We start from the raw sequence: 13,198 nt of genomic DNA, 5'->3' as shown, positions 1-13,198 counted from the left end.
AGCCAGGCGTGGTGGCCCGCACCTGTAATCCAAGCTACTCAGGAGGCTGAGTCAGGAGAATTGCTAGAACCTGGGAGGCGGAGGTTGCAGTGAGCCGAGATCGTGCCACTGCACTCCAGCCTGGGCAGCAGAGAGAGACTCCATCTCAAAAAAAAAAAAAAAAAAAAACCAGAAATTACAAAAATAAGCCAGGTGCAGTGGCTCGCGCCTGTAATCCCAGCACTTTGGGAGGCCAAGGCGGGTGGATGACCTGAGGTCAGGAGTTCCAGACCAGCCTGGCCAACATGGTGAAAATCCGCCTCTACTAAAATACAAAAATTAGCCAGGCGTGGTGGCGCACACCTGTAATCCCAGCTACTTGGGAGGCTAAGGCAGGAGAATCGCTTGAACTTGGGAGGCGGAGGTTGTAGTGAGCCGAGACTGGGCCACTGCACTCCAGCCTGGGCAACAGAACGAGACTCCATCTCGGGAAAAGAAAAAAAGAAACTACAAAAATATCAAAGACCAGAGGTTGTGCTTTGTGGTAAAAAGCAGGTCAAATACTTTAATCCATAAAAGACAACAATGGTAATGTTTCTATAGTGATCTTATAAATCATTATGGAATCAAGTCACCAGGAAAAAAATTATCATTCATACTTCTAACCAGGAGATTATTCTTTTGGTTCTTTTTCTTTCTTAAACTACAGTAGGTAGTAATGAACTAGTCTTTCTCAGAGCTATACACCAGAGTATTAAGTAAAAATATACAAGAAGAATTAAGGATACTCTCAATCTTTTAAACAGTTCATTACTCTTCATATAGTATTATTCTTCAAACTTGTCATTGTTCACAATATTCTCAAAGAATTCACGAGGATACTGTTTTAAATCCATGAAAAATGGCCAGGCATGGTGACTCATGCCTGTAATCCCAGCACTTTGGGAGGCCGAGGCGGGAGGATCACAAGGTCAGGATTTCAAGACCATCCTGGCCAACATGGTGAAACCTCGTCTCTACTAAAAATACAAAAATTAGCTGGGCATGGTGACGCATGCCTGTAATCCCAGCTACTCGGGAGACTGAAGCAAAAGAATCACTTGAACCAGGAAGTCGGAAGTTGCAGTGAGCCGAGATCGTGTCACTGTACTCCAGCTTGGTGACAGAGCGAGACTCTGTCTCAAAAAGAAAGAAAAATGTTCATTACAAAGTTCTGGAATGCTAATCAGTAATAAGAATTGCAAACGTTTCCATAGCTAGTTGAAAATGTTAGCAAAGCAAAACAAACACACCAACAAAAACATAAAATAAGAAGCCAACCTAGAGGGATGTGGGAATGGAATACTTTCTTCTTTTTCTTCCCTTATCCTCTACCTTTCACGGGAGAGCAGAAAAGGAAAATAATAATAAAGAGAAAGAAGATGATGAGAATAGGCCTATACAAACCTGGAAAGAAAACAACCAGTAGGCTGGGCATGGTGGCTCACACCTGCAATTCTAGCACTTTGGGAGGCTGAGGTGGACGGATTACTTGAGGCCAGAAGTTCGAAACCAGCCTGGCTAACATGGCGAAACCTCATCTCTACAAAAAATACAAAAATTGCCAGGCGCGGTGGCTCACGCCTGTAATCCCAGCACTTTGGGAGGCAGAAGCAGGCGGATCACGAGGTCAGGAGATCGAGACCATCCTGACTAACACAGCGAAACCCCGTCTCTAATCTCAAAAAACTAGCCTGGCATGGTGGCGGGCGCCTGTAGTCCCAGCTACTCGGGAGGCTGAGGCAGGAGAATGGCGTGAAACTGGGAGGCGGAGCTTGCAGTAAGCCGAGATTGCGCCACTGCACTCCAGCCTGGGCGACAGAGTGAAACTCCGTCTCAAAAAAAAAAAAAAAATATATATATATATATATATATATATATATATATATATATATTAGCCAAGCATGGTGGCATGTGCTTGTAGTCCCAGCTACTTGGGAGCTTGGGAAGTCAAGGATGCAATGAGCCATGACTGAGCCACTGCACTCCAGCCCGGGTGGCAGAGTGAGACTCTGTTTCAAAAACAAAAAAAAACAAACCAAAAGAGAAGAAACTAATCTAGCCAGGCATGATGGCAGCCTGTAGTGCCAACTACTTGAGAGGCTGAGGCAGGACAACCCCTTGAGCCCAGAAGTTTGAGGCTGCAGTGAGCCGTGTTCACGTCACTGCACTCCAGCCTGGGCAACAGGTTGGCTCCCAAAGTGCTAGGACTACAAGGGTGAGGCACTGCACCCAGCTAAGTGGCTCTAATGTCAATATGAAATGCCAGTCTCTAATTTAATATGAAATGTTATATTTCCTCATTAATTTTAAATATTAATTAAAAATGGTTAGATATGTGTTACACAATTAAAGTTTTTGTTGTTGTAGTTGTGGTTTTTTTAAAAAATAGCAAATCTAAAACGAAATTGTGTTATGGTAGCCATTAGCCCCATATAATTATTAAGTATTTGAAATGTGATACTCTAAATTGGGATGTACTGTAAGTGTAAAGTACACACAGGATTTTAAAATCTTGGTATAAAAATATAAAATATTTTATTAATAATATCTTAATATGGATTACATGTTGAAATAGTAATATTTTGGATATATTGGGTTAAAATAAGTTTTTTTAACTAAATTCACCTGTTTCTTTTTAATTTTAAAAAGGTGGTTAATAGAAAATCTTAAACTATATGTGGCTCATAGTATATTCCTATTGGACTTTAGGCAGTTTAGACTTTTAGGCATCTATAAAAGACAACAATGGTAATGTTTCTATAGTGATCTTATAAATCATTATGGAATCATAATGCCCTCTTCTAAAATGCCCTAAATCAAGATCATATTCAGCTGTAAGCATTCTTTCCTACATGGTTCAGTAGCAATAATGGCACACAACTGTGTTAAAATACAAGCTTCACGGTATGGCATTTCAAATGGTAGCAAGAACGTAGAGAAATCAGACTCCTCATACAGTACTGCTGGACAAAACAATTTGGCAATACCTAATAAATTTAAAATGTACCTATATTAATCTGACATTTCCACTTCTAGAAATATACCCAAGAAACCTAGGAACATATGCACAAGGAGACATGTCCAAACTAGCATTATCTGTAGGGCAGAGGCCACCAAGCTACCCACCAAGATTTTGTACTCTTTGTCCATAGTGTAGAGTTGTTTCTTGGAATTAACTGCCAAGCCAGCAATTCATTTCCCAGCCCCCTTTTTTAGGAAATGTAGGTCCCAGGTGGTGTCATATGACTTGAATTCTAGCCAATGGAAAATGAACAGAAGTGATATATGCCACTTCTAAGGACTGGCCCTTAAATACCTCAAACACCATTCTCCACTCTCTTATGTTTGCTGGATGAATGTTGACGCCTAGAGCAACGTTGGAAACCACAGGTTAAAAAGGACAGAGTCTCCATCAGCCTGGGTTCCTTAATGACTTCACAGAACACAGCTCCTCCTTCTCCACTGAAGGAACTCTATATGAGCAAGAAATAAACTAACATTATGTTAAGCCTTTGAGATTTTGGGATGTATCCATTAGAGCAGTCAGTATTAACTTAATATATATGTAAAAATTAAAAACAACTGACATGTCCATCAATAGGAGATTGGATAAATCTTAGTATAGTCATACTATAGAATAATATATAGTAGAGCTACAATGAAAGAACTAGATCTACATGGATCAACATGAATTTTTTTTAAGTTTAACCTCAAAATAGCTAGTTACCAAAACAAATTTTTTAAACACATATGTTGACCATACAAATTCATATGTAGTAAGTAAGCGTGAGAGAACTATAAGCTCTTAACTTTTACATTTCTTACACTTGCATTATCGATATTATGTTTAACTCATGATTTTGTCATAGAAACTTTTTTTTTTTTTTGAAACAAGGTCTCACTCTGTTACCCAGGCTGGAGTGCAGGGACATGATCACGGTTCACTGCAACCTCAACCTCCTGGGCTGAAGCAGTCCTCCCATCTCAGCCTCCTGAGTAGCTGAGCTAAGTTTTGTAGAGACGGGGTTTTGCCATGTTGCCCAGTCTGGTCTCAAACTCCAAGACTCAAGCAATCTGCCTGCCTCAGCCTCCCAAAGTGTTGGGATTACAGGAACGAGCCACCAAGCCCAGTCATCTTCACAGGAACTTTTAAAGCCAATTTTCCATTTCATGAGGGCTAATTTTGTTAAAACCACGAAATATAATCCATAAATCTATTTACTCAGGCACAGATAAACTGTAATAGTTTGTAATGGCCTAAAAATTGGAGAAAGGATGCCACGGTCAACCCCCATGAGCTATGGAATTTGCACTCCCTCAGAATACCACATTTACCATGCTTCACATGAAATCAGTCGTCATACAGAACAAGTTGCCAATCTCAATAAATATGTCAAATATTTATAGCACTTAATTTCATATGTTATACACAAACAGATTATAATGTTTTCTTCCTTTGCCGAAATGAAGTATTTTAGGTGCAATTGACTTTGGAGACCTCTGGTCTAGTGACAGAGATATAAATATTTGTTGACAAAAAATAATAAATTAAACCAAGTACTTACAAGAGGAACGGCATTGGGTATTACGGAAAGGAACATAGAAGGGACCCCTAACTCATTACGAGTGTGAGGACGGTAAGCAAAGGCTTCCTCAAGGAAGAGGTGTTAAACAGAGAACTGAAAGACGGGTAAGAAATTGGATTGTGTTGGGAGTGGCTATTGGGGGAACATAGTATTCCAAGCAGAAGGAAAAATATACTATGTGCAAAGGTGCAGAGGCAAAAGATAACACAAATACCTTCAAACAAATACATTAGTTTAATATAGCTGAAGTGTAGTTTCTGGAGGGGTAGAGCTGGGATGAAGTGGGTGGATAGTGATTCCAGAAATAAGACTAATGAAGTAAGATTATAAGCCCTTACCTTTGGATTTTATCTAGAGGGCAAAAGAGAGATAGATGATGAAGGATGTGTAGTAAAAAACTTGTCCAAAGAGAGGTCCAGATGTTGCCCCCAGCTCCTGGGAGGTAGCCTCTAAGCCCCTGGAATTTCTGGAGTAATATGAGTACTCTTACTATTCATGATGGGTCCCTTGAAGCACATACTATCAGCCTAACCTCTGGAGAGGGTAGACTGGAAACTGAGTTCAACCATGCAAACAATCAATAAATCTCAATGAAAACTCTGCTGAGGTAAGAGAATCATTTGAGCCAGGAGTCTGAATCCAGCGTAGGCAATATAGTGAGACCCCATCTCTTTAAAAAACAAAACACAAACTCCAGACACACCAAAGTTTAGGTGAACTTCTTGGGTGGGCAATACCTTGTGTGTATTTCCATACATCCACACATTCATGCTGGGAGGGTATGGAAGGTATGTTCCCTGAGAACAATGGAAGTTTCATATCTGCAACCCTCTTCGACTATACCCTAGGCATCTCTCTTCCTTTGACTAATTTGTAGCTTGTCTTTGTAATGAACTGTATCCCTAAGTATAATAGCTTTCAGTGAGTTCTATGAGTTTTTCTAGTGCATTACTGAATCTGAGGGTGGTTTGGGGAAACCCCCAAACTTGCAGTTGATGTCAGAAGTGAGGATGGTTTTGTGTAGCATCTTCGTTTGAAATTTGTAGCTGCACCCTTACCCCTTACAATAGGATCAGAAATCCTGGGCAGACTTGGCAGTGTAGACGACTATGCCCTTAACCTTACAGTTTGGCTAACTCTGGGTAAAGGGTAAAAATGTTTAAGCAGTGTGACAATTAAACATTTTGGCTACACTGGGGAAAATATATTGCAGAAGGGTAAGATTGGCAAGAGATGACAATGACAGTGGGAATGAAGAAAGACATATTTAAGAGGTATTTACAAGGTAGAATTAACAAGATCTGACTGAATGTGAGAGGTGAAAGGAGAAGTCAGGGAAAGGAGAAGTCAGGAATGGACCCACCAGAAAGAGTATCAGGTTTTGGTTTTGTTTGTTTTGGGGGCCGTAAAGAGGGTTGGAGGACTGAATTCTGTTTTAGACAGTTTAATCTGAGGAGATTTTGACATCTAGGTAAAGCTGTTCTGGCAGTCAAAGAAAGGATGGAGATAGAATTGGGAGCCTTTAGCATAACTACAATAACTGAAGTCATGTGACAGATTGATATTGACTAGGGACAAATAAGTCAACCAGACAACAGAAGGTCAAGGACAGAACACCAATATTAAAGGGGTAGGCAGAATATTAAAAGCTCACAGAGAAGAAGTGGGATAGCCTGAGAAGCAGGAGAAAAACCTGGAAAGCATGATTAACAATGAATGGTATTTTTCCTCTTTTTGCTTATGTGAATGTTCTCCACTTCTTTATTTAATAAATGTGAACGTTTATTATTTTTGAATGAGAAAAAAATGTGCAACTTAAAAATTGGTATTATATAACATGCATCCATATATTTTTCCATTTATATATTTGTAAATTAGATAAAGTTTAATGATTTTCTGACCTAATCCAAAGTCATTAATGATTCACACAATTCAATGTAACTGAATTATTAGTGTCTATAACCAGCGATTTTCTTTTCCAAGCCATTTTAAAAGTGTCCACCCTCATTATTACTGCAAGCCATCTGGAACTACTTAACTGTGCCAGACTCTTGGGATATTGGTTTCCCCCTTGGGAAGTCCAACCCAGACTAAATGAATAACTGAGGAAACAACTGTTCTGAAAATATGATGACAATATAGCTCTAATAACGACTTTATCTTTGTCTGATAGGCTACTGGTAAAAAATGGAAAGAAAAAAGACTTCAGAATATTTGTTTCTTCTGGATTAAAACAAATATATGTTATCTCTAGTATTGTATAGAGAAATTAAATACAAAATATTGACCCATATAAACTACACAGATAGCCTTATATTCACATCTCCTGTAAGATCAGTTATACCCTTATTTACAAATTATCTGAGTTATAAAATCTCTCACCTCCACCTTTTCAAAGGGCAGCCTCTCCTTAAGCTCAGAAATTCTCAGATTGTCATTGAAATTATTTTAATCTCTTGGGGGATTTAAACTTAGAGAAAGGAGTAAAACATAGGTAACTTTTTTTTTTTGAGACAAGGTCTCACTGTCACTCAGGCTGGAGTACAGTGGCTCACTGCAGCCTCGACCTCCTGTGCTCAGGAAAGCCTCCCACTTCAGCCTCCCAAGTAGCTGGGACTACAGGTTCACGCCACCATGCCCAGCTAAATGTGTTTTTACTTTTTGTTTTATTTTGGTGGAGGAGTGGAAGGTGGGCGGACAAGGTCTTATTCTGTCACCCAGGCTGGAATGGACAGCAGTAGGATCTTGGCTCACTGCAACCTCCGCCTCCTGGGTTCAAGCGATTCTCGTGGCTCAGCCTTTTATGAGTAGCTGGGATCACAGGCATGCACCACCATGCCCGGCTAATTTTTGTGTTTTTAGTAGAGACGGGGTTTTGCCATGTTGGACAGGATGGTCTCAAACAGGTGTTCCGCCCGCCTCAGCCTCCCAAACTGCTAGGATTACAGGCATGAGCCACTGTGCCCGGCAAAAACTGTTTTTTTTTAACCTGTTAAGGACCTTAAAGATACTTTACATGAACAAGCCAGCCATTTTATATCTGAATAAAAATACATTAACAACTTCTGTACAAAACACAATATAAATGATGAAATCTTGATTTAAGGGGAAATATTTTCCAACTTTAATTTTGCTAGTTTTATTTCAAATCCAAACTTCTGTTCTCAACTAGATGGCCATTTTATCATTTCAGTTTTTTCTAGTTTATACCTATATCATAGTTAATCTTGCTTTTTTTTTTTTTTTTTTTTTGAGACGGAGTCTTGCTCTATGTCACCCAGGCTGGAGTGCACTGGCACGATCTCGGCTCACTGCAACCACTGCCTCTCTGGTTCAAGCGATTCTCCTGCCTCAGCCTCCTGAGTAGCTGGGATTACAGGCGCGCGACACTACGCCCAGCTAATTTTTGTATTTTTAGTAGAGACGCAGTTTCACCATGTTGGTCAGGCTGGTCTCGAACTCCTGACCTCATGATCTGCCACCTCGGCCTCCCAAAGAGGTGGGATTACAGGAGTGAGCTACCGCTCCTGGCCGCTTCTATATGAAAAAACACACATCTTCTTGCCATCATCTTTAAATAAGTTTAAAAAAAAAAAAAAACTTCATACATGGCAAATGTTCAGGGTTGTACTAAACTAATGACCTTATTTGGACATTTTCTAAAGTTTGAATTGTGTTTAATTCTGCAAACTGCATTTGTAAAGGTAAGAATTAACTGTCAAAATAGAGCTAGTCTGCTGCTAAGATAAATTCCTTTACTTTAACAAACATTTCCATTTTATTTTAAGCAGGAAGCTTTATCTTTAAATAGTGTAAAAAATTACATCTCAGAATCCCTTGTCTATGATAGTTCACAAGACCAGATATACTCTAAAATGTTAATACTGTTTATCTCTGGGTGGTGGTATTACACGCCATTTTGTATTTTACGTTTCTCAAAAAGCATCATTACCTTGCTAATTGAAGGTAATACTGTAATTGAACAGTATTTTAAAATTAAATTTTAGATAGCTTATATTATGAGACATCAACACAGTCCACTTCTATAGAAGATTTGTTAAATGATTTTCCCCTACTGATAAACTGCTGCCTTAACAGGAGAATGATCTGATCAGGTGTCTATCAGCTTGGATGAAGACAAAACAGGTTTATTTTCCAGGCCCTTCATTTATTTAGGCTTTTGAGAAAATCCCAAAAGTTAGTTTGAACTTAATTACAGTGAATCTTGCAGTAGTAAACTTTTTGGGTGGCCAGAGTAACACCTTTCATTACAACTATCAGCTGAATGGCAAAAGACTTCCCAGGTTTACCAATGTTTTCAGAGACTTACTAGTATTCTCCTCTGTCATTATTTCGGAACAATTCCATTGAGAAACGCAATTGTAAACCGTTTCTATTTCAGGCCTATAAAAACCAGAACTGGGATAAAAGGCAAAGCCTTGACCTTCCTATTTTAGACTTTCATCTGTGTAGCTAAGCCATCTGCTTTCTCCCCACCCCACCCCATCTACTTAATGGACTGAAAATACTGCACCTAATTGCAATTTAATCAAAACAGCCTGACTTTTCCACTTTAATGAATTATGGCTCTTTCACCCGAAGGCTTGCTTGCAAAATTTTGCTTAACCCTTCCCTCTCAATTCCTTCCCACCTCCCTCAATTATGAAATGTCAAATGTCTAAACTAAGAGACTAGGCTTCCCTGTATGAAAACATCTAAGAAGCCCTTCACTTTCAACATTGAGCACCTGACGGAAAATCTACTCCATTCTCTCATCTGGATACGGGGCCGGTATAATCATCATTGTTGTTGCAGTTACGCAGGAGGCACCTCGCAGCTCAGTCTAGAAAGGAGTCGCGTCTCTCTGCCGCCAAACAACAAGGCACTCAGCCCGGGAAAAGACAGACTGGGGTGGGAGGAAACCTCCGGGAGAAAGAAGGAATCTGGGAAGAAGAGGGAGCTCAAGCTTGGGAGGAAGGACCTTTCCAGGCAGGAAAGGGAAAGGTTGCGTGAAGTGGAGCTAGAAGCTGGGGGCCGAGATGAAAGGGGATGAGGGGCCCGGGCCTGGCGGGAGGGCGCGGGAGCTCAGGAGAGCGGCTCCAAGGCCGGGCAGGAGGCGTGGGGGCCGAGGCGGGCGTGGGCAGCTCTCAGCCGACCGCCCGGGTCCGAGCAGCGGGGGCGCTTTCAGCGGCGGCAGGCGCGGGTGCGGGGGAGAGGAGCAGAAAGGAGAGCAGTTTGAGGGACCGAGGGAGCCGCGTCCGAGGCCGGCGCGGTGGAGACCGCGGGCCCACCCCCAGCCGAGCCCAGCTACTTAACTATTTGTAGAGCTGCTGCAGGCACAGGTCCAGGCTTTCGCCCTCCACCTCCTCGCGGGTGATGCGCTCTGACAGCGGTCGCGGGAGCAGGGGCAAAGGCGGCAGCTGGGGCTGCGGCGGCGGCGGCACGGCCGAGTGCCCCGGGGCTGCCGCCACCGTTGCCGCCGCCTCCTCCTCCTCCTCCTCCTCCTCACCCTCAACCGCCGCCACCTCCTCCTCTTCCACCGCCTCCTCCTCAGGCTCCGGGTCTTGCTCCTGGTCCCCCTCCTCCGTCGCGGCTACCGTGGCCGCCTCCTCCCCAGGTTCCTCTACCGAAGCCTCGGCCGCCTCAGCTTCTACCAGTTCAGGTTCGGGCTCGGGCTCGGACTCGGGTTCGGGTTCGGGTTCGGGTTCGGGTTCCGGCTCTGGCTCGCCGCCGCCGCACGGTCCGCGAAACTCGCCCAGGAATAGCTCCAGGAAGCGCCGGTAAGTTTTCTCCTCAGGGATGCAGCCGGCCATCGCTGCTCATGCCCCAGGGCAGACCGGGAAAGGGGTTGGGGGAAGCCCAGGAAGAGTAAGGGGCTGCTTTTGAGCCTAGGGCTCCCGCAAGGGCGGTTAACGGCCGCACCGGCACGAGCGATCAGCACTAGGTCGCTTGGAGAGGGCTCCCGCAGGCGTGCGCGCCCCCGAGCACCGACGTGCGCGGCCCGGGGGCGGAGCGCGCCGCCCCTCTCGGATCTGGAGGGAAAGTTGGTGGCGGGCGCGCGCAGGGTCCAGCGGCGGCCCACCCTTTATTCCTACGGAGAGCTCAGCCCACGCTGCCTAGAGACTGTCGCCATGGCAACCGGTTCTAATTAAGCATTGCAGGGTCCCTCCCGTCAAGTCCGCGGAGTTGAAAGGACACTCCACTCGCCCGCTCTCCAACTCTGAATGTCTTTATTGGTTGGATACCCTACCCTCACGTGGTTAAGAGTGAGCTAAGACATCTCCAAGTCTAGCTGTTGGTTCCCACTTGGGTTGCTTGGATCCCAATTGGATGTACTTCCGTTTCCTTATCTGTTCCTTGCCTTAGCGTATGTTTTGAAAGATACCACACTGTGAACACCTTTCGTTGCAGACAGTCTTTGAATAAGTAGTTTTCAGGCAAAGGGAGCTTCAAATACCTACCAAGTGATAAGTTCCTTTGCATAGGTTCTCTCACTTGATTCTGTGAAGAAAGTGGTGTTACTCTCGTTTCTTAAAAGGGAACTGAAAATTATTATATTAATAGTAATTTACTTGTTTCAAGGTCTCCAAACTTCCAGCCTTGGTGTTGGAAAACTCAGGTCGTTCAGTCGCCAAAGCTTTCTGAAAGTGCATTTTTCCTTAACTCAACTCTGTCTCTGGAGATTCAATAGTGCAATTGTCTGTATAACACCTTATTTCTATTGGGCTTCATAGTTTACACATTGATTTCACCCTTTTAATTCTTACCACAGTCCCTTGAGATATAGGACGTTACCGTTATGATTCCTTTTTTTTTTTTTTTTTGAGACAATCTCGCTCTTGTCACCCAGGCTGGAGTGCAGTGGCATGATCTCAGCTCACTGCAACCTCCGCCTCTCGGGTTCAAGCGATTCTCCTGCGTCAGCCTCCCAAGTAGCTGGGATTACAGGGGCCTGCCACCACCCCCGGCTAACTTTTGTATTTTTAGTAGAGATGGGGTTTCACCATATTGGCCAGGCTGGTCCCAAACTCCTGACCTCAGGTGATCTGCCTGTCTCAGCCTCCCAAAGTGCTGGGATTACAGGCGTGACCCACCACGCTGGCCAATTATTCCATTTTATAGGTGAGAAAACTGAACCTTAAAGACATGGTGACTTTGCTCAAGGTCACATGCAAGGGATGCAACAAGGATTCAATCCAGGACTTTTCACTGGATTCACCCACTTCAATGGATTTTACTCATTAGCTTTCAGGCAACCAAGACTCCCCTCTTTAGTCTCTGCATAATGCATATTATACTTTATTATATAATATGTATTTTTTCTTTTTTCTTTTTTTTTTTTGAGACGGAGTTTTGCTCTTGTTGCCCAGGCTGTAGTGCAAGGGCATGATCTCGGCTCACTGCAACCTCTGCCTCCTGGGTTCAAGCGATTCTCCTGTCTCACCCTCCCGAGTAGCTGGGATTACAGGCATGTGCCACCACGCCCGGCTAAATTTTTTGTCTTTTTAGTAGAGACAGGGTTTCACTGTTGGTCAGGTTGGTCTCGAACTCCTGATGTCAGATGATCTGCCTGCCTCGGCCTCCCAAAGTGCCGGGATTATAGGCATGAGCCACTGTGCCCAGCCAATAATATGTATTTTTTCTACATTTTGTTTGATCTTCTTCCCCATCCCCTCAAGTCTCTTTTTTCCTTTCTTGGGTTGGAATTGAAATGACTTTAAGTGATTCTAATTTTCTTACCAAACTACACACAAACCTATTATTTTTAAGCCTTACTGAGGGAGTGGGAGAGAAAGAAGCTGTGTTGTTATACAGCTGTATAGATGATAGCATCATTACTGCAAACTGCCATGTCCATGGCAACATATAATTCAGCAAAAACATAGTGATTCTTTCTCTACTTTGAAAAATATATTCTCACAAATTATCCACCCCATCCTCTCTATGTATTGTTTCTGGGTTTCAGTTGGATTTAGGGTCTGAAATATCATTTCCAGTTATTAATGGCAGAAGACGGAGTCTCTTTGCCAACTGTCTTCATATAATACTGTGTTCTAAATCCCTGACCTGATACTGTTATTTTAAGATTAAGTGGGTTGAGCTCACTAATGTACATTATGGCATCATGTAAAACAGAGTTCCTCTCCTAGCTTAAGATTAAATAATACATGATAGAAAGAATATAGTGAGTAATTGCCTTGAGTCCTCTATATTTTTTTCCCAAAGGTAAATGGAAAGATCTAATAAATCTGTTTCCAGAAATGCTGAATGTATTTATATGTGTTTTGTTTAAAACATAACCAGTGTAGAGCAACTTCTCTATGAGGTGCCAAGAAAGTCTTTAAACTCATTTGTCTTTGTTTTCAATCCACCTGTTCATTTCCATTTCAGAATGTCTAGAAAAGATTGACAAAACTTTTTAGGCTGCAAACCTAAATGTCCACAATTTTACATTTCAACAACTGTTTAATATCTCAGAACTTGACATAATGACATTTAGTTCAAGAGTACTTAGCTGTCAACTGTAACAATTCATATCTACGCCTTCCTACTTTGTAACATAGTTGCCTCCCTCATCTAGATGACATTTA

The 13,198-nt window shown here is 42.6% G+C and overlaps 1 protein-coding gene across 1 annotated transcript in view; it reads right to left on the bottom strand.

Moving 5' to 3' along the window:
- The window catches only part of PPM1E (protein phosphatase, Mg2+/Mn2+ dependent 1E), a 225,692-nt gene extending 215,125 nt beyond the window's left edge, over positions 1 to 10,567 (bottom strand). Inside the window, exon 1 of the mRNA XM_003272323.4 lies at positions 9,924 to 10,567. Within this exon, the coding sequence (XP_003272371.2) occupies positions 9,924 to 10,420 (497 nt within the window). The 5' untranslated portion in view covers positions 10,421 to 10,567. The remainder of the gene's footprint in view (positions 1 to 9,923) is intronic.
- Positions 10,568 to 13,198: the final 2,631 nt, after the last annotated feature.

This window comes from Nomascus leucogenys, chromosome 14 (genome assembly GCF_006542625.1).
Source record: "Nomascus leucogenys isolate Asia chromosome 14, Asia_NLE_v1, whole genome shotgun sequence".
Taxonomy (NCBI): domain Eukaryota; kingdom Metazoa; phylum Chordata; class Mammalia; order Primates; family Hylobatidae; genus Nomascus; species Nomascus leucogenys.
Note: the sequence above shows the minus strand (reverse complement) of the source record. Positions and strands in the feature narration are given on the sequence as shown.